General features: G+C 48.3%; 4 protein-coding genes; 3 read left to right on the plus strand and 1 right to left on the minus strand.

Annotated features, from left to right (window-relative positions):
- Window positions 1-398: 398 nt before the first annotated feature.
- GSTUM_00004032001 (uncharacterized protein) lies at window positions 399-3,447 on the plus strand. XM_002835189.2 has 5 exons: window positions 399-688; window positions 798-1,077; window positions 1,132-1,419; window positions 1,480-1,665; window positions 1,727-3,447. Exons 1-5 carry the CDS (start codon window positions 540-542, stop codon window positions 3,176-3,178), a joined length of 2,355 nt encoding a protein of 784 aa, XP_002835235.1. The 5' UTR covers window positions 399-539; the 3' UTR covers window positions 3,179-3,447.
- A 1,183-nt stretch (window positions 3,448-4,630) lies between these two features.
- GSTUM_00004033001 (uncharacterized protein) lies at window positions 4,631-5,929 on the minus strand. XM_002835190.2 has 3 exons: window positions 5,661-5,929; window positions 5,386-5,543; window positions 4,631-5,306 (listed from the first exon to the last, which is right to left on the minus strand). Exons 2-3 carry the CDS (start codon window positions 5,457-5,459, stop codon window positions 4,853-4,855), a joined length of 528 nt encoding a protein of 175 aa, XP_002835236.1. The 5' UTR covers window positions 5,460-5,543; window positions 5,661-5,929; the 3' UTR covers window positions 4,631-4,852.
- Window positions 5,930-5,980: 51 nt separating this feature from the next.
- On the plus strand, window positions 5,981-9,378 carry GSTUM_00004034001 (uncharacterized protein). XM_002835191.2 has 1 exon: window positions 5,981-9,378. The coding sequence occupies exon 1, from the start codon at window positions 6,302-6,304 to the stop codon at window positions 9,134-9,136; it is 2,835 nt and encodes a 944-aa protein (XP_002835237.1). The 5' UTR covers window positions 5,981-6,301; the 3' UTR covers window positions 9,137-9,378.
- Window positions 9,379-10,690: 1,312 nt separating this feature from the next.
- GSTUM_00004035001 (uncharacterized protein) lies at window positions 10,691-13,888 on the plus strand. XM_002835192.2 has 6 exons: window positions 10,691-11,282; window positions 11,335-11,624; window positions 11,686-12,041; window positions 12,112-12,387; window positions 12,447-13,200; window positions 13,265-13,888. The coding sequence occupies exons 1-6, from the start codon at window positions 11,251-11,253 to the stop codon at window positions 13,330-13,332; spliced, it is 1,776 nt and encodes a 591-aa protein (XP_002835238.1). The 5' UTR covers window positions 10,691-11,250; the 3' UTR covers window positions 13,333-13,888.
- Window positions 13,889-24,059: the final 10,171 nt, after the last annotated feature.

A 24,059-nucleotide genomic window follows, 5' to 3' on the forward strand; every position in this document is an offset into this window, starting at 1 on the left:
CAGGATCCCTTTCCGGAATGAGTGAGACCCTTAGTATGTGATGCCGGTTCAAAAGATCAATTTCATAGGCATTTATCTTGGTATTCCTTTTTCTCCTGAATTCCCTGCTTTTTATTTAGCAGCAAACCAATGGCATCGATCGTGTGCCGCGCTCGGACTCGTCCCCTCGATGGTGAATCTTAGTGGAGGATGGTAGAAAAGCGCTATCTCCCCCTCCAAGTTTGAAATCCCCTTCCCTTTTCGACCCCTCTGAACCGCATGCGCAACTTATCCTTACTAACCTACCCCATAAGTCGAGGGTCCCTTCGAAGCTTACCAGCCCTTGGGAGACGAGTAGTAGTAGGTGGTTAGGGTGGTGGCAGCCTCAGCTTTTACAACCACAACCACGCCCACCATCACATCGACAAGATCACACAACCGCCGCTGTCTCTGTCGAGAGAACTTTTTGGTTTGGAGATTGGTCTTCGATCCCCACGTTGTGGGTCGAATTTCTCTCCGTTAACAAGGGGGAATTACGACGCAAGAGGTACACAGCAATCATGTTTGACGGAGAATACGACCCCCCGCTTGCTCCGCAGAGGTTCGCTGCCGGATACATCATTCTTTCGTATTTCGTCTCCTTTCTTGGTTCACTTTCAACCCTTGAACTTCTGCAAAGGAGAACTTCCCAGAGGGGTTTGCACAATTGGTAAGTGAATGTTTGCGGGTCCCGTTTTTTTATTGAATAGCTGGTTACGGATCTCGATGGCTTGGGAGCAAACCTCACATCAGAAGGTTTGTTGCTAACTTCGAAATAGGTATCTTCTCCTAGGGTCATCCGTGACAATGGGCGGTGTGGCTATATGGTCCATGCACTTTGTTGGGAACCGTTCAATAGTGCTTTATCCTAACTCTGTTGGAACGGATAAACTTCAACTCGCGTACAGCTCGACATTTACAGCTATATCATTCTTTGTTCCGATTCTTGTGTTATTCCTCGCATATCTCTTGATAGGGACCAATGAAGACGTGGGCTACCTTCGGCTCGGGTTTGGTGGAACGTTTGCCGGTTTAAGCATTTGTGGGATGCACTATCTTGTAGGTAGCGCCTGTCACTGATTATCACTCGGATGTCTGATTTTTTATATCTAGGGGCAATCTGGAATAGAAAATTATCGGTCGTACTACGACGTCAGCTTTGTAGTCGGCTCAATTTTCATTGCTGTATCCTCAACGATCCTAGCCCTGGCGATATTTTTCATTTTGCGGAAGAATTTTACGAACAATTGGTACAAGAGGGCTCTCTGCGCTATGCTCCTTAGTGGTGGTGTTAGTGGCATGCACTGGTGTGCGAGTGTTGGGACGCGATATCAATTAAAAGGGGGTTCTGGACTCAATCGTGACACCAGAAACGCAACTGTCATTATTACAATTGTCTTGGTGAGTTTTTTGTGCTCTCCGTGTTGTTTGTAGTGGAACCGAAGCTTACTGCGTCATCAGTCGGTCTTCGTATGTGTCCTTCTATTGGCATTTGCTATTGTCACAAGCAGGGCAAGGCAGAGGGAGGTTATCCGCGCACAAAAGGTCGTTCTAGCGTCAGCAACATTTGATCCCGATGGGAAATTAATGGTATTACCGGACGGAACACTACCGATTAAGGAGGTTACAGACTGTTTCCAGGAGAAAGTATTGGATCCTAATAGTGCACCTTAAAATACTATTATGCTAATTCTTACTGTGAATTTAGTCATTCGAAGAGGCTCTTGGAAAATCACATCCAGTATTCCACTGGATATATCAAACCACTCGAAATTGGAAATCCTTGTCTGGCCTGATAGAAGGCATGAGACAGCATCTTCGACACTACAATCTCAGTAGCCGTTCTGCAGATTTTGTCGAGGACTATGCATTTGTTTTCCGTGAGATGTTTTGTATTGCTGCCCAGGACTTGGCCGACGGAACACATAGGAGTTTGGATGACTTGGGCGTCCTCTATGACGAAATAATCACTACTGGGGTTAGTGTGAGCAATATGATTCCTGGGAAAAACTCAGATTATACGGACGTCGAGGCAGGCCATGGGAAAGGAAAAATTTTATTCCTGATAAAGAAAGTAACCAAGCCCGAAGTTGCGGATCTAACGAGTACGGGTTATCGGTTTACGGATACCAGTAATGTTATTGATATCATCAGCAGGTCAACTCAAGTCCCCAAGGAAACGCTAATACATCACCTCAACTCGATGAAAACATACAACTCGCCGGAGCGTATGCTTCAACCAGGAGTTCACGTTGGATGTTTCGCGGTCCGTGCAAACGTCAATGGCGGCTTCGAGATCCTGGTGCGTGTTGACCAGCTAGACTCTCTCCCGACTGTCCAGCTGCCAATGTCGGCACTCGAAGCTAGTCATATCAACTTTCTGAAGGAAAACGAAGGTGTGGGAGTGGGGCGTCTCATTGATGATATGGATGCTCCAGGTGGCGGCTCAAGCTCACTTCAGGCGCTCAACGATCCTCCGTTTATAAATTTATTTAAGGCGGCGCTCCAGAGCTTGATTGAAGACATCAAGGACCCATTTTTTGCCGACTCGGTCCTCGTTCCACAGCCTATTGCTATCCCATGCCAAATTACTCCCGAAAACGATTCGGGTATTGCGGTCATAATAGTTTTCAAAACGTTGATGCCAGTCCACGCGCGTACAATCAATGAAAGTCCAAAGATGGATTTCGTTCCTTTCCGATTTTTTTCATTGCAACAAAGGTGTTTCCCTTACTCCCCCGATCACGATGTTCAGACCCGGAACACACACCGAGAGTTCTCTGGGAAGGCAGCGGCGGTGACTGTGAAAAAGCCTACCCGTTCTCTATCGAAGAAAGGACTCAGGGATTCTCTGAGGCCTTGGCCGAATAGCGGACATCGTTTCATGACTCCAAGCTCCAGTCGTCCCTCAACGTCTTCGGAGAAGAAGCTTGTCTCCGGCGATCTTAGCCCCAATCCGAGCCTAAATCCATTCACTACTGGGGGGATTATGGTTTCTCAATCAGTTTCGGTGGAACATGCTGAAGCCAAGAGCGCTGTGGAGTTGCAACTAATGGGACCTAGCTCGGCCATCACAGTCAAGGATAACGATCAAGAAATGCCCACTTGGGTTGACATCCTGTTCAGGGGGGTGGTGAGCACCTCTCCAGGGCAAAACTAACCCACCATACCAGGTTGAAGCTTCCTGTTTTGGCTATGTGATTATATGAAAAGCTGTTGGTACTTTTTTATTAATTTTTTTGATAAGCACTTTCGGAGATATGGTTTTTGGCTTCCTCGATTTGCTTGCGCCTCTTTTGATCATTTTCTATTATCCCCAAAAATTCCTTTCCTGTATTTGTTTTACGAGGGGGACGGAGCTGTGTGTGGGATTGGATCTGGCGTTTTTCTGGGCTCTTTGTATTTTCCCCCATCTTGGGACTCCTTTTTGTAATTACACTACATCTTTTAGCACTTACCCCCCTATCCCCTCGGCGTCTACCCATCTGACGTGGGTGAGCTAATGGCCGAGTACAACTCTTTCCTTTTACTCTTTCCTTTACCACGTTAAGTGGGCCTAATATCAATTTATATCGGGGAAGGCTGCGTAATTCGCGTTTGCGTCGGGAGATGTTCCTATAGAGGTATGATTCCGTCATGTCAAGCAAACAAGCAAAATAATTACTCGCAAATGACACTTGCAAATTAAGTCGGTGGCTTCGGTGGTGTGAATGCGTCTAGTGAGGCGTTTTACGGATTGGTGGGGAGGTTAACGGGATACGGCAAGTGTTGTGATATCACCGGTGTTACAGATTGGTAGATTTGTTCTGACATTGTGTGTTCCGTTTGTCCCACCCAGTGGCCCACTTGGCGATGGAATATCTTCTACGGAAGTCAGTCTGTTAGTAGGATGTCCCAGGGGCAAACCCAATCCTGAGCCATTCTATTATTGGTAAGGCGGGCGAGTACTGTACTGTACCATACGGAACGCCGCAGCCCATCTCAGTTTAGGGCCTGCTATGGCCCCGCTAATACGTGTCCAACTTAACGGTTCAATCACCGAATTCGACGATATACTTGTACAGGCCAGAGTTAGCCGCTTACTACTTCCAGGGTTTGACTCAGTTACCGGTACCAGGGGAAACGCCGAAGCTGGCACAATAGCGGCCCCCTAACCGGTATTCCGAAAAATAAGAGCGAAAACAAGCGCGAGGAGAAGCCCACGAAAAGCGCTAACCTTTATTGATAGAGGGTTGACCGATATAATAGTCTGTATGGGTGTCAATCAATCAATGAATAGGGCCCCACCATGATGGCTTTTTACCCATAATACCTTCCTGGTGTCGCTTAATCCCCCTACCCCGGACCGAGGCGCAGATAAATTTCCCTTTGCTGCTGTTGCCCTGAGGAGCATTATTATACTATATCGGTCCCATCTCCACTTTGGCGAGGAGACGTCTTAGTGTCGTAGGTTGGAGCTTCCCCACCCGGCGGTAGAGGAGGTTTGCTTGACTTTCTAGGAGGGATAAGCGGGTCCCTTGGATACGTGAAAATTATTCTACGACATATAAATATCTATTTGGCGCGACTTGTGGTAGGCTGGGCGATGATGTCCGATACCGCAGTAATTATATTCCATTTCGAGTGATATATTGTGAAGCATAGTGCGCTATTCGCGATAGGAGACGAATAGTTGCGGCAGGCCTCCGCTGCGAAGGAAGGAAGCTATTGTCACAGGGAAAGATGGTAAGAACAAAAAGGGGGTAATAATAATAAAACAAAAAAAAAACCAAGCAAAAAACAAACCGAATCATCTCAAGCCAACGGTATCAACAATATTTGAGGGGGAACAAGTTTACTGAATCTCCACTTGCCGGGCTCTCTTCTTCCTCTTGACTGTCTTGACAACCCCTTCCCTTGGTTGTCCCCTCACCGGCGTACCTGCTCGTTTGACCTCCCCCTCCGCCACAGCCTCTCCGTCATCCCTCTCCTTATTATTACCATTCTCCTCACCTTCCACGGCCCGAGCCTGAGCCTTCAGCACCGTCCTGTCCCGCTCCCGCTCCCCCCTCCTCGCCTCCTCGATCCGTTTGAGGTTCCTCCGCCGGCGCTCATTGGCCTCCCTCGCCCGCCGCTTCAACTCGTCGACCTCCTGCGCTTGCGCCGCCATTGCGCTCTTGAGACGGGCCAATTTCGACTCGTACAAGGGGATCTGAGAGAAGGTTGGAGCGATAGAGTTGTAAGCGGGTAGGGTGGAAAGCGTTGTGGAGGTTAATTGCAGCGAGTGCAAGAGCGCTGTTTGCTCGTTCCTGTAAAAAAAAAGGTATCCATGTATCAGCTGATGTTGACGACGCTGTGTAATGTTTAGGGGGGGGTGTGGGAACGTACTCTAGGGAGCGGAGTTGTGCGGTGAGGGTATCTACCGCCGCTCGTGCTTGGTGGGCCAATAATTCTGAGTCCATACCGTTCGTTTTTGAAAGGTCCAATCGGGGTTTCGACGGGTGCGGGAGTGACTGAGGAACTCCTGGGGAGGTTTACTTGTTGATCTACAAATGCGGGGAAGGGGTTGAGTAATTTTTCTTTTCTTTTGCTTGCTACGGGTACGGAGGAGATTGTTGGCGTGCGATTTTTTGTTTCTTATTCTTCCTTTGGGAATAACTTACCGTAGCTGTTGGGAAACGATTTTTGACAACAGTTTTGGAAGGGAAAAAAGAATTTTGGACGAGACAAAGGGAGCAGAGTCTCAGAGCTCTCCGCAAGTGGGGATGAGATTCGACTGCTGGATTCTGGTAGTGGCTTGTGATTCGACGGTTGTCGATCGTTGGTGGCAGGTGGAATAGATTGCAGGGATTGCATCACGGGTTCTCTCCGATCAGTTTGCCCAGTGTTGTTACCAGGCTATTACCGGTAGATGACAAACGGGTGAGAGAGAGGTGTCTGGAAATACTTGTAGGGACAGTAAGCATTCAGCAAGTAATGAACACAATACCGCCACTGGTAGTAAATCCTCCATCTCACCAGGATAGAAATTTCGGGGTGTCAAAGAGATCCTGGAACGGCGTGATGCGGGTTCGAAAGCATCGGGAGCCTGAGAAAGTTTAACGCCCCGGCTTGTCGACGCATCCCAAGTTTCAACTGAACCCAGTCCCCACACAACTCGACCCTTCCTCCACATCTCCCCCCCACCAATCGTAACCCCTAGCTACCAACCTCCTCGCGTCGTTTGCAGCTGTCGACCTTCTACCGGCATCATACTTCTGCCTCATATCACACCATCACGACAGTGTTAGCAAACTCCACAAACATGCTACACCACGACGAAAACTCGGCTTCTTCGCCTGGCTGGAACCCCCCGGCCCATCTCGAGGCCCGGTTCAGCAGGAAGCGCCGCAGGCCCGGAACATCCTCCCCTTGCAACCACCCACTGACAAACTCGAACCTTGCCACGACCCGCCGCCAAACTCTCCTCGAGACCCGTAAATCGCTACTCCGCCAACGCGCAGCACACGTCGAGAAGGTCCGCCGGGCGCGAGCTAATTCCCACGAAGCCGTAAGCGAGCGTCTTCTTGCCCTGCAACAAAGCCTGAGCCAAGCACACAATAGCCGGAATGCTATTCTGGCCAAGATTGCGGGGAGCTGTGCTAGTGAGGTTGCGAAGGCGAAGCAGGTTGCACAGGAGATCAGAGCCAGACGTGAAGAGGAGGCGAAGGCCTTGAAGAGTGGGGTTGAGGAACGGATGCTTGAGGCTGAGAGGAGAAGGAAGGAAGTTCTTCGTGAGCGTAGAGGCAAGAGACGGGAGAGAGGGTCTAGCTCCAGTGTGAAGGTTGACGGCAGCAGTGAAGAGGAAGGTGATGACGCCGTTGCTGGGTCTCTGCAGAAGATCCGCCTTGGCGCCTCTAAACCTACCGAGATGCTTAGGGAGGAGGCGGCGATTCACATCCAGCGGCTTTATAGGAATTATAGGAATAGGGAGGTTGTGGGGAGATTCTTGGAGCTCGGGCTTACTATCGAGAGTGTTAGGGACACTAGTTTTGAGGCTATTTCTATAAAGTTTCAGGAAGAGAAGGTTCGGAAAGCCACTACAAGGCTTTTGAAGCTTTGCGGGCTATTAGAGCATCTTGAAGAGGGGCGGGTTGAGATTGAAAAGGCTTGTAGGACTTTTCTAAGTGCTTTTTTGATACTTGGTCATCCGGGTGAGGTTTTGAGTGATGACGGTGAGAGTGAGAAAGTAATACCCACTGATAACCCGAGCCCAAAAATGCACGCTAACCTTAACCGCTTTAAACAGGCTTTGATAACTAAATCTAAAGATCTCCTGATCGCCTTCGAGTCCTTTTTATCTTCTCCTACATTCCCTCCTGACCAAAGCCTCTTTGCCGCGTGGGATGCCTTCAATACAGGGTTTACGTCCTGGAAAACTCGGGATTCCGAAATACTTATCAATACCATGGTAGCCCAGTATGCTGAGCTAGATCTCATTTGGCAGAAGGTTAAAGATGACACGGAGGAGCACGTTGCGTTGGACTTCAAAGAAGGCATCAGAGAGAATCAACTGTTACTACTCGTTCGCATCCGGAGACTCGCTGGGGAACGGACCAGGGCTTTGATAAGACAGGCCGTCAAAGATGCTAGAAGGACGAGACTGCCCAGGAAAGAAAAGGGCGACACAAGACCAAGAGCCACCCCCACTGCTTCTGATGGTAATTCGGTTTCCACTGAGGTCGAGAGCTCTTCCGTGTCTTCCGGTGCCGCCGCTGCCTCCCTCTCACCAGCTGGTTCGCCTCAGCCTCCTGAAACACCAGCCGGCGTGGCAGATCAAAGTAGGTTTCCTCCGATGGAAAATGGTGCGATATTCTCAAATCGCCAGGTCGTCCACGAGCTAGCCCTCGATAAGGATTTCAAACTAGGAGCCAGAAAGAAAGGTGGGCTGGAAAGGGTGGTGGATGAACAGGCTAGAAGAGCCTTTTGGGATGCCATGAAGGAAGATGTCCTAGAACGCGGAGAGCTGGCCAAGTGGATACCGGGAATGGCAGGGAGTGTCAAGGAGAAGCTGTTGCGGCTTTTGGAATCGACTGGTTCACTCCACAGGATGATCTCCGATAGCATCGATATTCAGATCATCGAGCAGCAGTGCCGTGCTGGCTCCTATGATTACGAGAAATTCTTCTCTTTTGTTCTCTCCATTCTTCCCAAGATTTGCTCACCTGCTAGAGACGAGGACGTACAAGCGCTCATCAATGACACCACCAGTAATTATATTCATCGTCTTCAACGGTTATTCGATGTCTTGGAACTCTTGCAGCTGGATCACGCAAACTTTCTCCTCATGATGTCTGCCCAATACGTGATACCTGAAGCAGTGCCCTACGAGCGCCGCTTGTTCGCTGCAGACCTCGAGGCCGGTCGAACCACTCTGACTCAAACAAAACGGTGGCTCCTGAAGGCTAAAGAGGAGAAACTCCAAGAAGCTCGGTCACGCGATCCCGAGGGCGTTAATCACCCATCCAATAGGCCGCCATCTACTGGAATCTACAATCACGCCTTCGCATCACTGGTCATGTCATTGGGTGGGCCTCTGACGCTTCAAGAAGTCCCCGAAACTTTCCATCTGGATATTGAGCGGATCCGGACTTATCGCGAGGAATTCCGAAGCCTGGTACTAGGTGCAGCGATGGGACTAACCATCAAGAATCTTCTGCATCGCGACGTTCGTAGTTCCTGGAAGCCCCTCAAAGACCGCATCTCCACCGATCTATCCTCAGAAACCCCCCTCGAACCACTAGCCATTGCCCAGGACCTCTGTACATTCCTGCGGGAAACTGTAGCTACACCAAAGCAAGTGGTCTCCCATGTTACCTCCGCCATCACCCGTATCGCAGCTCGCTCGGGGTCTCAGGAGCACCAGGACCCTGTTGTCAGAGTCGTCTCGAACAGACTCCGCGGGTTCGTCCTCGCAAGACTCAATGCGGGCACTTCCAAGGAGAAGGTCCGGCTTGCTACGGGTGGTGGGGATACTCTTACTAGCTTTGGCATGGCCGAGTGGATTTCCGAGGTTGGGGCTTTTGTGGAGAGGAGCGTTGCGTTGACGGACTTGAACAGAAATTGTTATGCTGTTTGGTATGACGGGATCTTGGCTTAAGCTTGCTTGGTCCTATAAAAGAGCCCGGAGATGGTGGTTTGGCGGTTTGTGTTTTTGCCCGGCGATAGTGGGATGTTTTGTGTTATTGCTTTGTTTTTGCTCGGTTTCTTCTCCACTTTTGTACTGTAGTGTACTACTGGGTTTGGCACTTTAGTGTATGGCGCGTCCCTCCGCTCGTTGGCATTCGCTGTTCGTATCGTATATTGTATTGTATCGTAAAATCCATGGTGCAATTCACTCCGGCTGAAACTATTTTAAGAAACGCCGTTACGTACTAGTATCATACCGAAGGGAATATCTGAGCAACACATTGCAGTTACCATCCCCCAGCAAGTTCTCACCTCTCACTTGTACCACCATCCCTCCCCTCTGATCACTGATATCCCCATGAGAGGCATTCAGCCCCGGGGTTGAAAAACATTTATGCAAATTTTTCTACCACCGGGTTCCGGCCGATATTTTGCCCATATGCAATAACAGTTGTGTTCACAAACCTCAGAACATTACGGGTAGTCGGATATCATACGAAACTGGCAGATCAATTCGAAACTTTGCGCTCGAAAAAACGCCTTCTCAACCCCAGGGCTAAATACCCCCCTGTCGAGAACTTCCGCAAAATACAAGCCCTTCGAACGTTGATCCCTTCCAAATGGCACTCGTAGCCAAGCGCATAAGTCATCGAAACCTCTGCACCCATGCCGTCAAACCAAGCTTTTGCCAGGACTGGTTTTTTTTTTTGCCAAGCGCCAAGCGAGACTGGGCGTTTAATTCTGAGCTTGGAAAAATAAGGAAATCTCACTAAGGTATTACTCCACACCACCCCGATCGCCCGGAGTCATCTTCGTATCATATTCATAGGATTTTTAATTTTTTAATTCAATTTTTTTCAATTTTTAAATTACCCTTACCTCCGCTCTTGGAATAGACTACCGGTAGACCAAGGAGGGAGTGGGCGGAGTCCTTTTGGATCCAGATCGGACGACACCTATTTGGGCAGCGACCGTACGACAGACGGGCGGAGAAATAATGATCCAATCGTAGGGGTTCTGGTTCGGGAAATACAAACAGTCTATACTAGGGAGGGAGGGGATGGGTATGGAGATTGAGTTTGACAGGGTGGACGCCCAGACGCAGCGGCACAAGAGGACGGGGGTGAGGAGGGTGAGAGAAATGGGGGTTTTCTGAAGATCGCCTTTTTTTCCTCGAGTCACCGCACTGGGTTGGGGCAGTGATCTAGTGAGCATCGCTCCCCTTGATTGAGAATTGAGAAGGGGAAGGTGAATTATGCTTGCACAGTGTTTATTAACCTATAGTTAGCTTTATCCCTAGTCTAGTCTAGCATTGTACGGGTACTGTATTATATTGTCCATTATTATCCCTGGCTGGTATGAATGGTACCGCGATGCCCTCGCCTTGAGCAACACAGTTGTGTTCAGGAATACCGGTAGTAGCGTTTACGAGTACTGGGCTACGACGCTATAGTGCTGATTAATTACCGGTATTTAAAAGTCCCCCGAGATCATCAATGTAGCTTGCACTTCTCTATCCCTTTCAGCTCCTTCAACGAAACAACTTCCAGAGCAATGCCTACCCGTACCACAATGTTGATTACGCACTCCCCCCCCATCCTTCCCTCCTCCCCCTACCCAATATCATACACTGCCTATCAAATAAAAAAAGCACTCCACGAGCCGGGCGGTGCCACGGTAGCTCAAGCTTCCAATCAGCGAGCGCTTATCGAAGTGGTAGGTTCCCTCCCAGTAATTGGTTTCTCTGACAATAGTGCCCCTAGCTTGAAAAGCTTGGTTACATGGTGTCGTACGTGGCAGCGGGCGAAACAAGCAGTTTTTTTTCTTTTTCCCGCTCCTCTCCATGAAACTGAGTTGTGATGGTGGTGGTGGTGAGAAGTGAGAACCGGTGTGTTGGTCGGGGCGGGAAGGGAAAGATCCGTGTAGTTTATAGCGGGTGGGTGGACAGACTGGGCGCGCGCCCGGATACACCGGCTTAGCTATATCCAGTGAGGATCCGGCAAGCATGGGCTGTCGATATATAATGAACCTATTCATTCCGGTTTCTTTTTCTCACGTTCCTCATACCTTGGCGTTCCAGACATCATGAATAATTTGATAGATAGCGTCATCAAGGAGTACGCTTCCCGTCCCCGCCCAGATTTTTTGCCTTGCCCTGACTTTTAACAGGAGAATTGCAGGGCAACGAAAGTCGAGATTACTCCCGTGGATTAAGAATCCCTTCAAAGATGAGTTCGAGGGTAGTATCGGGTCGCTGTCGCACGGCTCCAGTGTGAGTGTGCACAGCCTTAAGCAACGGCCCGATTTCAGGCACAGTGTCATCGACCAAGGAGAGCCTATGACACACAAAGAGGAACTCGAAATTGAGGAAGCAACCCCGATAGAGCTTTTCTATGACTTGTTTTTTGTCGCTAATCTCACGACTGTCACGGGGGTGCATTATATTACTGAGAAGAAAAGTTCGCTCCCTCCCCCAATGCCTATTAGACAAACCCTAACTCGGCCGGCGAAAAATCTTAGGTCTGGCCTCGTACGGGCTTTTCTTCATTATCCTTTGGTTTACTTGGTTGCACGTTACTCTTCTCGACGTTCGATTCTCCCGTGACTCGGTGTATGAACGGATATGCAAATCCATCCATTTTATAGTGATGGCTGGTTTCTCGTCTGTATCGACGCAGTGGAATCCATTGGATCCTACCGACGCTCATACCGTCACTGCGCTTAGAACTATGACGCTCGCGTTGATGTTCTCGCGGTATATTCTTATGATTCAGTATTTCGTGGTTATGTTGTTTGCTAGGATTAAGAAGCAGGCTATCCTCCCACTTGCGTTGCATTGTTTTACCATGGCTGTTGCGGGGAGCCTTTACCTCGGGGTAGGTTTATACACCTTTACGATTACCGCTTGAGAGACGGCAATTTGCTGACATGGACTGGGGATTTTAGCTGTATTTTGCTTTTGAGAAGGGCAACCCAGCAAAGTCTTACATTGGATGGTATATCGCGGCGGTATTCGAGGCCAGTGCCATTATCGGGACTTCGAGTGTCTGGAGGGTAGTCAGTTTTAAGAAGACGCACCTCGTCGAAAGAATGGGGTTGCTAACACTTATCATTTTGGGCGAGGGCATTATCGTCATGCTTAAAGCTATCAACGCAATCGTCAAGGGCACTGGGTGGACAGCTGACCTTGCTGGAATTGTCGCAGCTTCCCTAGCCATCATCGTATATCACTCCCTCATACCGACCCCCCACACACATCTGCTTACTTTGGATTGAATTAGTACTTTTTCTGGATGTTCTACTTCGACTACAACCCCAGAAACGTCCATTATGGCACAATCCGCCAGCAAATCTGGACCCTCCTACACTTCCCCTTCCACCTCTCTATTGTCCTCTCAGTAGAAGGCCTCCGACAGTTAACCACCTGGCACGGCATGAACACCTACATATCCGGCATCTTTCAAGAGGCGGAGACCCTCACCGAGCCAGCGCTGGTGGCAGAGTGGTTCCAGTTCCACTTCGAGTCTCTGTATGATGATGGTGGCTCTAAAACCGTAGTAAAAGGATACCCAAACATCACCGCGAACATTGATTCCCTTGTGACCCTCGCCAACAACAATGCCACTTCACAAACCGGGTATCCGCATATGGTCAACGAACTACTATCTGAGCTGCTCGTTGGAATTGCAGAGTATTACGGCGTCAAAGCACCTCGGCCAACAACATTTTTAATTAAATACGAAGAACCATTCAGTGAAGACGGCCCATTGGGAAAGGTTCTTGGCGTATTCAATCTAGTCTATGAATACTTCTTCGTCTCACTGGGGTGCGCGTTTATACTGCTCGCCGCGTTTACATTTCTTGTCCGCCGGAATAAGGATGTTCACGATTACCTCTCCATTGCAATAAGGGTCGCCGTAGGAGTTGTCATGTATGGAATGATTGGACTTCATACAAGGGGTAATGAGGAGCTCTATTACAATTACTTGTATAGCCCTTGGCCAATTCCGCAGGTCTGCTTGATAACTTTTCTGGGTATTCTCCCCTTTCCTGGAGCGGTTTCTTGGAGGCAGCAGTTACTAACGCATGACCGCTGTAGCTCTCGTGGTGGACAAGATGTTGAATTACCTCGCCTATAGGCACGCTGTAGCTGCCCTCCACAAGTAAGACTTTTTTCTATCTTAATTATTATTTCCCTCTTCATCATTCTCCGCGCAGGCCGCGTTTTCCTAAAATGTGGGTGTAACATGTGTTTTCGGCATTTTTCCTCTATTTCCCTTTGCTTCTACTTCATGTACACGGTTAGAGATACACAGCACGATGGCGTTGCATTATAGATGACATTTCACTTTTCCCTCTTTTTCTTATTGCTCTCCCCCCCCCCTTTTTTTTTTAGTTTTTTTTCTCCGCCTTTTGTTTCCATTTTCTTTCGCCTGTTTCCCCTAGGGATACAGTACATGGTCCGGTTTGTCTTGGCTTGGGTTTGGGTTTGGTCTGGTTGGTTTTGTCAGTCAATTCTTGTTTTTGGAAGAATCCTTAAAAAGGGCTCATTCGCAATACTTTTTAGGAAGCGGATTGGCAGCATTGGGCGTTTTGGATGGGGTAGGAGGGAGTACGTACCTTTGGAGGAGTAGGTTTGATTTGAATTTTACAAAAGGTGTTGGATATGGGGGGGGGCGGTGGAGTGGGATGGGATGTGGGGAAATCATGACAATTTTCTCCTACACGCACGGTGCGAGTTCGATATTACTTTTGCTCCTCAAGTTTGTTTGTCCATAATGCGCTGCGATAATGGCGCTTTAGCTAGTCTTCTCTGGACGCTTTATCACGAGCCAAGACTTTGGCGAACATGCCCTATTGATAAGATAAGCTTCAGTCATGATGGGAACTGATAAAGAAACAAACACCATTTGGGCGCTGTACTCTTAAGGCGCTGGAACAAGAAACCCCGAGCCGTTTTACACCCCCCAACGAGCGCGGGTGTTACAAACTAAACTGTTTCCGAAAACTAGCGGAGAGCAGTTTGCAACAGAAAGTTGAATAAAAGATTTATAGAATTGAGAAACCAGAACAAAGGATGTATGATACCTTTTGTATGGCACCCCCACACAATGTCTCGGGTCATTTTCAGATCTCACCATACCATAGCATAGGACATCAGAAGTTTACCAATTCTCAGGCTTTACACTTCCACTATGGAAAGGGATAGTACCTCTCTCGATTCCCACAGCTTCTCGCCCAGGTAATGTCGAGCCGCGAGTCCGCGAAAACCACTGCTTTCTGTGCAAATGTTGCCAACGGTGCGAACCCCTTTCATTTTACTGCATGATATCACATCTCGCAACCCAACCCATATACCCCGAAGCCGTACACTGCTGGACCAAATTAAGGTTTCTGACATTTGCTTAAAGAGTGATGTAAGGAGTAATAACGCCTTATACTAGATAGAATGAGGGTCATGTTAAAGGATGTGGGGGGAGGCGTACGGAGGATTCTTGCACGGGATATAGGGAATATTTAGATGAGCGTATGTTCTCTCAGGCATTCAATCACCCCACATCAGTAGTTTCAACATATACTGTCAGGCTGACTGATAGTTATATGATGGCAGATATTTTTCCCGTTCTGCTAACATGTTTATTTTTCCCAATATCATATATCATATCAGAATGATCTATTTTTCTCGCAGCACATGATGACGGAAAACATTGTACAGAGTAACTGAGCAGAAGGTGTAAGGTGAATTGAGGGGGAAATTTTTTTTTGACAGCACCTGTATCTAGTCCAACGGTGATACGTACGATAGGGCAAAAGGCCAGCCGTCCGGACAACAAACGCTTCACTCCACACTCACCCATCACACCAGTTTTTTTTAAAAAAGGTGATCATTCCCCCCTAAATCAATCACTAATAACACGAGCATGAAACATGCAACGCTACATGTAATTTTAAAAAGGCAATTACTCCTAAACGTTTGGATATCCCTGGGCTTCCCAGCATGAAGGCTGAATATCTTGTGTGGGGGGGGGGGGTTCCCACATATAATATATAATTATCATATCCTGCCAGGAAGTTGGTAGCGCATAACACAATATTACAAGCGCGCGGATCAAGTACGCTAGTTCTATCAAACCTTCCCCCCCGAAAAAGTGGGGCACGAAATGGCATGACAACCCCATTGCCATCTACCGTTAATCCCCCGCGCGGATATCACGGAACGTGGTTGCCCCCCAAAAACTTATATAGCGGGTTGTGAATCCCGGTCGGCGGGGTAGGGGGAGGTACTGGAAAACACCGTCTCGGAGTTTGTAATGCCCGGATTACATGTGCGGCGGGGAATTGTTGTACCGGGTATCATAAGAATTCTTGTTACGATACCTTAGGGGAAAGACTACGAATCTTGGTCACTGTGGATCGACCTCCCCCCAGGTATATATCGTACACCGTCCGATTTTTTTAATAGTACAGTACCCACCTCTCCCCGGATAAGTTAATCGGTTATTCTCCCGTGAGGGGGATTAAAAAATTAGCGAGTGATCTCTTGTGATGGTAATGTTTGGGTGTGCGCACTGTATTCTACCGAATCGAGGAACGCGAGCTCCGCATGATCGATCGATTGGCTGCAAGTATCCGGGCTGAAATCTTGCCAGAGGCGGAGTCCCTGTATGTTTGGAGGGGGCCCGTTGCAGTGTGTTGGATGCGGAGGTTTCGAAAGAACAAAAGGACTCCATCAATAGGACAACGCTCCCCCCGTGCCAGATTGGTGTGATGGCTCGATGTATGATATGTAGGGGGTGAATGATAGTTTCTCGGCTATGTCGCTCTATATTGGGACTGGGGAAACATAAATACCATGACTCATAACTTTCCTTTTTTTTCTTTTTTTCTTTCCTTTTTCCTTTCCGAGGAGTCATCCTTCCTCCGCCCCCCTACCTTCTTCCAGAGGCATGCCTGTAGATTACTATGATATGATACAACTTTTTCATCCATCCCGGATAGCGAGAGATCGCAGACACTCACATACTCGGCACTACGCATAGTCTCCGATCCAAAGCTTTAACTAGTACGAGTACAACAACATGGCCCCCAATACAATCGATAATAGTTCTGAGATTCTGAGACACATTTGCTTAAATAGGGAAGTGCAAAGGCGTGGCTGTGCTTATTCCGGTCACGAGGAGAGCTCGAATTCAACTCACCGGCCAGGTATGACCGCTCGCCCGGTAACTTGGTTGTCGGGATATGATACCGTGCCGATCGGGGAATATTTGGATACGGTGTGGGTGCGCGCACTGGAATTCAACTTATTCCGGGTTTCTGATAATATGATAACTTGGGCGCGCACCTTGACAATATTATCTGTCTCCTCTTTTGCGATTCCTGAGTCCGCCCTTTCCCCTTCCCGAGGGAGGTATTATAAGTCGCACTCAACCTGCAACGGCTGAATAAGATAAAAACAAACGAGAAGAAGTGAGTGTGCCCTCTCTACAGAGTTCTATGGCCTGCCACAGCCCCTCGTGAAATAGAAGTATGATGTTGTCGTGGTCGAAATTTTGCTAGGAGTAATCATGTATCATCACTCGCGATGAATTTTTACGCGTGCTTTAGACATAATAATATTTTAGCATCATATTAGACAACACAGGCTCATGCATTCTCGAAATTTATAAATTTATGGAAAGAACTCTTCCCCCCCCCTCTTTTCTGACCGCCTAGGGTAGCGGTGAGGACTATATCGCAATTGGTATCTTATAGTTTGTGCGTAGCCTTTGCTTCCTGAAAAACCACCGGCTCGGGCGATTATGCAAACATCAGAGAGTTTGCGCACGAGTATCTCATCAAAAAACAACTGAAAAGGCTCACAAAACAACCCCCGAGAAACAGTCTCCGGCTATCATATGATACAATGCCCCCCACACACCTTTTACACAAGAAAAAGGTCAAGTAACCCTAGCGCTCCTCGGGAATCGTGGACTGCAGTCGCTCAAGACGACACCCGAAGACAAGGAGCACCGAGAGAGTAGGGTCGAGACCTGGATTTGCCGGAGGAAGGCGGGCGGCGGAATCTATCTCAAGGCTTCCCAGCTTGGCTTTCAGTATTTGGTGGCTGACTTAACGGTGTGCATCTGTCAAAATTCCCCAGACCTGAAAACTGACACTTTATCGTACACTTTTCCCAGGTCTCGCCTGCTACCTGGGTGTCCAAGGCTTTTGGGTTAACTCAAAATAACCTGTTTCCCCACCACCTAGATCTCCCTATGCAAACTCCCTAGTACCCGCAACCTTTCACCTAACGGGCCAGCCAGCGTGCCGGATCAGCCGAAGACGGTACTATCATACCTTCCAGGGTCCCCGATTTTTGCATAGGTATTGATCGACTCGGTATTGGGAGCGCTATTCACTCTTGAAGACGCACCAGGCAACTATAATTCCCGGCGATTCTGCTGAAGCGAGTTATCCAACCCGAGTTCAATCTCAATTCTCCCCTTATCCCCCAAAATATAACTCCCCGAAGACCCATGCATGGTGGCATGAAAGGGCAGCATTCACCAACGACTCCCAGTTGTCAGAACAGCCCAAGTGCGGGCACAGTAGTAGCCCACGAGCAGACCCCCTCCAACCAAGATTCCACGCGATCAGCTAAAAACCACACAGCTCAAAGAAGCACGGCTTTCAAATGTGTAGATAGATTTCCCGATTAAAATGGGCGGTCCTGAGAGAGCCTGTAGAAAAATCATTGACACCTGAAACGCTAACACGTCCATTGATGAGTCATTTCTAACAAACTTCGTTTCACTTGGCACAGATCTTCTACGAGTGCGTTCATGTTCGCTGCCAACACCGGTCCTTCTCTTTTTTCTTTCCTTTTTTCCCTACATCATTGAACGATGCCCGTAGGGAAACAGCCTATCGCGCTGCCAATTCTATATCGGTACCGGTACTTTCAGCCTGTTGCCGTCCTCACCTTCTCCTGGTGGACGGGCTTTGATACGATTCCGCACTATATCTATCTATCTACCGCCGCTAATGTACCATGTTACTTGTCCCAGGCAAGTAGCATTCGAAAGCAGGGGCTCGCAAAATATATGGCAAAAAGTCCGTATGTGGCTGAGCTCTCAGACAATATCACGGCTCGCATTTTCGAATACTCCTTGCCTAGGACAAGTACTGCCGAAAGGCAAGGCCTGACTGACCGTTATATCGCATCACGGTATTTCCTCCACCCTCTGACAGGGAGGAACATTGACCCGAAAGTGAGAGATTTGGGCCTCGAGGCAGAGATACTCAAGTTCACTAAAGGGGGAATGAAGTTGATGAACATCTTTCGAATTTTCCGGTGAAGGGGGATCCCCCTAAACAATCGAAGGATTCAACAAAAAAAAAAAATCCCCCCACTCTCGGAGAACGGATGGGAGGTTCGTTCGAGGGCGCAGTAACTCGCTCTTCATCCCGTCGCAACTCGCCAATTTGAATTTTTTTGAAACACCCCTCCGAGGCTATCATAAGCAATAATCTCGACCTATCGCCGAACGATACGGGAGTTATGAAAAGCCAGCGCACCACGCCCAGGGCACCTGTATGCTAGAGTACCGGTACTCGAGCAGAGTATAAAGCCCTGAGCGCCACAAGCATGCATTATCATGTATCACCATATATAGGAGGGGAGGAAATAGCAGTCTACCGCAAGAGCTCCAGTAATTCACTATCTCCGGTAAGCCTCGAATCTCCGAGATTAGGGACGAAAGCTCAAGAGAGAGATTAGCGGCTTCCTAACATGGTATAGCCTGAGCCCTCTGGACATGTCGGATCTCATCAACTGGTAATATTCGCAATTCTACTAACTTGTCAAGCCAAACCTGTCGTCGGGCTGATGCAGCCATCTCTGCTAACAATTCGATAGCGAACTCTAAGATTCCATGCGGGATTACAATCTTCCGCGCGAGACAAAGAACCCACTCCCCCTTCTCATCCCATTTGTGCCGCACCGCGTCATGCAGCAAAATGATTCCCAGTCGCCAGAGAGCCAGGAGTGACTAAACTCTCTCCACGCTACGGACCCCATCATCCCGTACTTGCCCCAGGCAAGTTCCCGAACATTGAGGGTGTAACTCTGTTCGCACGTGTAGATACGCACGGGCGATTGGCCATATATCCTCTGGATCCCTGTGCTCGGGTTCTTTCCGCGTGGGATGAGTATTCCCACAAGGTTTTAAAACAAGCGCGTTAGGCCACAAATCGATCTCCCATACGAGTGCAGTGCTAGTGCAGTCTACTCCACCCCGACAAGTTCACCAAGCTTCACCTCGGCGAGGTGAAGTGCATAAAAAAAGGCCTGGAGCTAGTCCAGCATACTGAGTGATTATCTGTGACCCCACACACCCGCATCCGCATACCAATACGGTAAACGACAATGGGAAAAATTTCCCAAAAACACATCCGGCACATATATCGCGACCTTCCCCGTTGCCTCGCAACTGTGCATACCCTACACAACTCCATCCAGGCAAACACAATTCCTCATCCTCTTAGAATACCTAGCCTGGGGACGATTCCAGAATTGTACAGTACACATATGTACAGTACTACACAGTACAGTGAGAAGGGAAAGAAGAAAAAATATAACATGATACGATAGGCCAGCCTAACCTCAATGTTTTCGGATCGGGGCTCCAAACATGTACACCATATCAGTGCAACGCTGCGCATGCTCGATCGAGGACCTGGCTCGTGCACACGTACCGTACGCACTCAGCCCACCAAAATCACGTCCCCGATAAAAAAGTAAAATGCCGCAGCGCAGCGGAGACGCCTTAAAGGCGCGAATCACCCTTGAATGTTTATATTACCGGAACAGGGTTGTGCTTTGCGGGAGAGTCGAAATTCATCAGCTCAGCATGATAGTGGTGATTGGGCGAGCCCTTCACAGTTCCACAAAGTGGAAGGACTCGGCCGTGTGAGCACCCATGAACAGAACAATGGGCAAGGGAGTTGTTTTTAAAAGAATTACGGGCATGTAAGTCAAGGCAAGTTAACCCTGCTACAAGGGAGCAGGCAGGCAGGAAGACGTGTACCCAGGAGCAATAGAAGAAGCAGAAGCACACTTCTCAAGAAGTACTCGAGTACAGTATCATATACCTAAAAACAGGGATTCGCAAATTATGGCAAAAAATGCGTGGGTATCTAAAGAACACTTGTTCCCGGTACTCGTAGAGGCTTCTATCATACGTTTCCTTTTTTACCCTCTCCGGATGAAGGGCAGGTAGACAGGTGGGGAGTACAAGATTGTATAGTATCCTCGTCGTGCTGCCAAGCCGGCAGCCGAATTCCTGGATACCCCCGGGAATGGCAGACGAAAGGTTCAGCGGCCTCAGTCCGGCATCATCAGGCAGGAGAAGAGATTCCAGAAACTTCAACACGCGGCTCGCGAAACGGCCCTCCAACCGAGAAGACAAGAGGACGAGAAGACATCCCCGTCCCTCATTCCTCAACCCTGTCCTCCGTTCCCGGGTTCTCCTCGTACCCGTATCGTACTCGTTTGATGCGGTAATATCCCGGCACCGGTACTCTACCTATTCCTAGACAGTGCGCAGTGCGGTAAGTTACCCCACGATGCAAACGGACTCGCGCCACGAGTGATTCGGTATGATATCCGATATTCTAGACCTTCCCTCCCTGATGCTTGCACCATTGGGCGTTTAATATCATCATAGGGCAGCCGGCACGAACCGAAGTTCCAGACGGGGCTTCTTCACCTCATACCCCTACGAAACAACCTACACGTTTCTGGTTGACTGACTGGTGTCTTATTTGTGCTTGTGCAACTGACTAACTTGCCATGGACTAGTTTCGTCTTTGCTACCGTATTTGTATGATACTGGTATGCGTGACATGTGGAAAAGACATGACCTTTTCTTTTTCTTGTCGCAAAAAACCTTTCGGATCTCGGATGATCTTAAATAATTGAACCGTGCGCTATGTCTCTCAGAGGGCTCAACGAACTCACCTTGCTGTGTCTTTCGCCCCCTCTTTGGAGAAGGAAATTTTTGGACAGCTAACTTGACTCACAGTTCAATCGTTCGAGATTTCTGCGCTACCACCCTTGTCTGAGATTTATGATACCTGTACCACCCAGAGGGTTTCACACTGCAACGAACTTCCAAAACTTTGCAGAAATCCAGCAGTTTCTCTATCTCCTGAAGATAAGAAGATTAAAAAATCTATGAAATTAACCCGAGAACTTGGGTAAGCTTCAGATTTTTTTCTTCTCTCCAATCCCGGAACGGGGCAGTGCTTCGAGAGATCTTCTGAGTCTTCTTGGCACACAGATGCACCCGGAATATTACACCCCTAGTGAAAGTATATGTGCACATGCAGTAGTGCAACCTTCGGACTATCAGAGTCCTCTCATCACCAAAAGTTGAGAAATTCTTTCGTAAAATGTGCAAGGCTTTCACTCTCTTCCACGGTACTCGAGTGTATTTCCCGGCGCTGGCATCCGAAAGGTGCGGAGGGGCCCACCCGTCCCTCCGAGCCCGGATCCTCGGGTTGTAGGTACTATCCCTTCGCCCTTCCCGAGTTTCACGACCTTTTAGTGCCTATTTTGTCCTCTCATCTTCAAAAGCCAGACCCCATACGAGTAAAGGCGTAGTTTGGTTACTCTATGGGATTTATTACCCCAAGGAGTTAGCTAAGATTTTCCTCAAGTGGCGACACTATCGCCCTCTTTGGTTCGGGCGTGAGGTCCCGAATATGGGGCGAAGGGACCCCCTCGCTCGTGCGCCGGATTTCACGGAGTTTTGGCTGAAAGGCTAGAGGAATGCTTGGATTGAAGGGGCATGGCCGAGGCCTTCTGATAGCGGCCCTGCCGACGCCGCAAACGTCTCTGACCCCGAGGGTCTGCGGGGGGGACCCACTTGGATAGGAGGTGTTGTTTACCCTCCTAGGTAGAATGCGGTCTCGACCGTGCTTTCCTCCAATAAGAACAAAGGAATCCCTAGTTTACGGCACCGGTAAATTTAGTGGGGTGCTTTCTCGGTGCTCCTGGCCATCTCGTGCAACTTGCGCCCTTTTTTTTTTCGGGGGGGGGCCCCGCTTTCCTTATGCATGGTGGCAGAAAGGTGGGTGGTTCGGGTGTTAATCATATGATGGTGGGCAAGGTGAGTATCTCGAGTGACACTCTATGATTACTGTGTAGGGAAGGAAGGGTAAGAAGAAAAGGCGTTACCTAAATCTTACGTTAGACCAGATATGAAGGGAGACTTTTCATGCCAGGAGGGATCTTACGTTACCTGTGCTTTTGTACCCGTACTTGTACCATCTACCTCATCTCCTTTCTCACGTCCTCGTGGATTTCGACACGAAAACACCAATCGACACATTTCGTCACAGTCACGGATATAATAATACCGGTAAATAGGGGATAAAAAAACATTCTACTCGAGCAGTTGGAGTTACCTGGCCGGCGTGGTCATGATGTGATGGTGATGGATTACCCACGGGTATGATACGAGGATCTACTGAGTACACATCACAGCACAGAGGACCAATCCGTTTCAACCCCATCTAGTTCTACACGGGAAACAAAAAAAGCGACACAGAGGTGAACGGCGAGATAAGTTTAGGGAGAAGAAAAGAAAAGAAAAGAAAGGTGATAAACTGCAGTGTAACGAATTTTCATAACCGGTACGGTACCGTGCAGAACAAGCGCAAAGTCAGTAGCAACGAGCGGACCACTTCCTGCCCAGAACTTGTCCAACCACCCGATCCAAACAACCCTGAAACAGATTTTCTAGAAAGCAACAAAAAAGTTGAGGAAGAAAAAGAAAAGATGAAAAAAAGTAAAAACGATATCGTAAGTTGATTTAATTCCCATAAATAAATTAATGGAGAAGAAGAAGAAACCACTCAATCGGAAAAATGTGATCCTTGGCACGCTTCTTCCCTTTCATTTTTTTCTCCCTCCCCCGCTTCCTTTTCGCCCGAGCGGATTGATAGCGTATCGTACCAAGTTAATATGGAGAAGGCTGTGTGGTTCGAGGTTTTGAATTTTTCTTTCTTTGCGGCAAAAGAATAATAACGGTAACTTTATGAAACTACCGACGAATGCCCTACTCTTTAATATATTATTATCTGTATAGAAAGAGAAAAGAAAAAAACTTTGTTGTGATGGCTTCATGATTTTCTTCTTCTTTCAGCCCTCTTCTTCCTTGTTGGACAAGGTGGGTGTGGTTGGAAACTACCACTTTTTCTGTTATATCCACGCTTCTTACAGATATGTATAGTACAGTACAGTACATGATGATGCCTTAGGGTAATTATGATTTTGATAGCCTTGTTCAAATGTGTGTTCCTACCCGTAGACTACTGCGCAGTTCAATCTTCCACGACAGCTCTCAGCGCGGTATTATATTGCACAGTTGCCTTGCCTCCCAAGATGGGTTCCTACAGAATACCGGTAGGTATTATGATACCGTAAGAGAATAAGTTACAGGGGTCTGGGATAAAATAGTGGTGCTTTGTTACGAGTACAGATACTCGTGCATCCGAGAGAGACGTGATCTTAGTCAATGCCAAAGAAGAGGAATAAACTGCTGGATGAGAACATTCATTAAATTTTGTTCAAATCAAAAAAGCTCTTTTACATACGCTGCCCTCAACAACCCCTGTTCTTCCTCCTCCTCGTGCCACTTTCTCCAAGCCGGGCCCCCCCTCCTGCACATGGATGTCTACATGTTTGCACTCGTAAGTTACCGTAATACTTGCAACCGGTTATCATGTCGTGGTATGATAGGGTAACGGTAGTACGCAACGCATACCGAGGAAGGATTAATGTTTCACAGACAACATAAACCTGAGAGTTATTCCCTCCATTCTCTTCTCCCCCCCTCCAGTTA

Source organism: Tuber melanosporum (genome assembly GCF_000151645.1).
Source record: "Tuber melanosporum whole genome shotgun sequence assembly, scaffold_1, strain Mel28".
NCBI classification, from domain to species: domain Eukaryota; kingdom Fungi; phylum Ascomycota; class Pezizomycetes; order Pezizales; family Tuberaceae; genus Tuber; species Tuber melanosporum.

Bases quoted from the DNA above. Each gene is read 5' to 3' on its own strand.
- GSTUM_00004035001 (XM_002835192.2), top strand. From the start codon at position 11,251: ATGAATAATTTGATAGATAGCGTCATCAAGGA. The intron at 12,042-12,111 runs GTAGGTTTATAC...TGGGGATTTTAG, and splicing joins CGGGGAGCCTTTACCTCGGG to CTGTATTTTGCTTTTGAGAA. The intron at 12,388-12,446 runs GTATATCACTCC...GGATTGAATTAG, and splicing joins CAGCTTCCCTAGCCATCATC to TACTTTTTCTGGATGTTCTA.
- GSTUM_00004034001 (XM_002835191.2), top strand. From the start codon at position 6,302: ATGCTACACCACGACGAAAACTCGGCTTCTTCGCCTGGCTGGAACCCC.
- GSTUM_00004032001 (XM_002835189.2), top strand. From the start codon at position 540: ATGTTTGACGGAGAATACGACCCCCCGCTTGCTCCGCAGAGGTTCGCT. The intron at 689-797 runs GTAAGTGAATGT...ACTTCGAAATAG, and splicing joins CAGAGGGGTTTGCACAATTG to GTATCTTCTCCTAGGGTCAT. The intron at 1,420-1,479 runs GTGAGTTTTTTG...CTGCGTCATCAG, and splicing joins TCATTATTACAATTGTCTTG to TCGGTCTTCGTATGTGTCCT.
- GSTUM_00004033001 (XM_002835190.2), bottom strand. From the start codon at position 5,459: ATGGACTCAGAATTATTGGCCCACCAAGCACGAGCGGCGGTAGATACC. The intron at 5,307-5,385 runs GTACGTTCCCAC...TTTTTTTTACAG, and splicing joins GCACAACTCCGCTCCCTAGA to GAACGAGCAAACAGCGCTCT.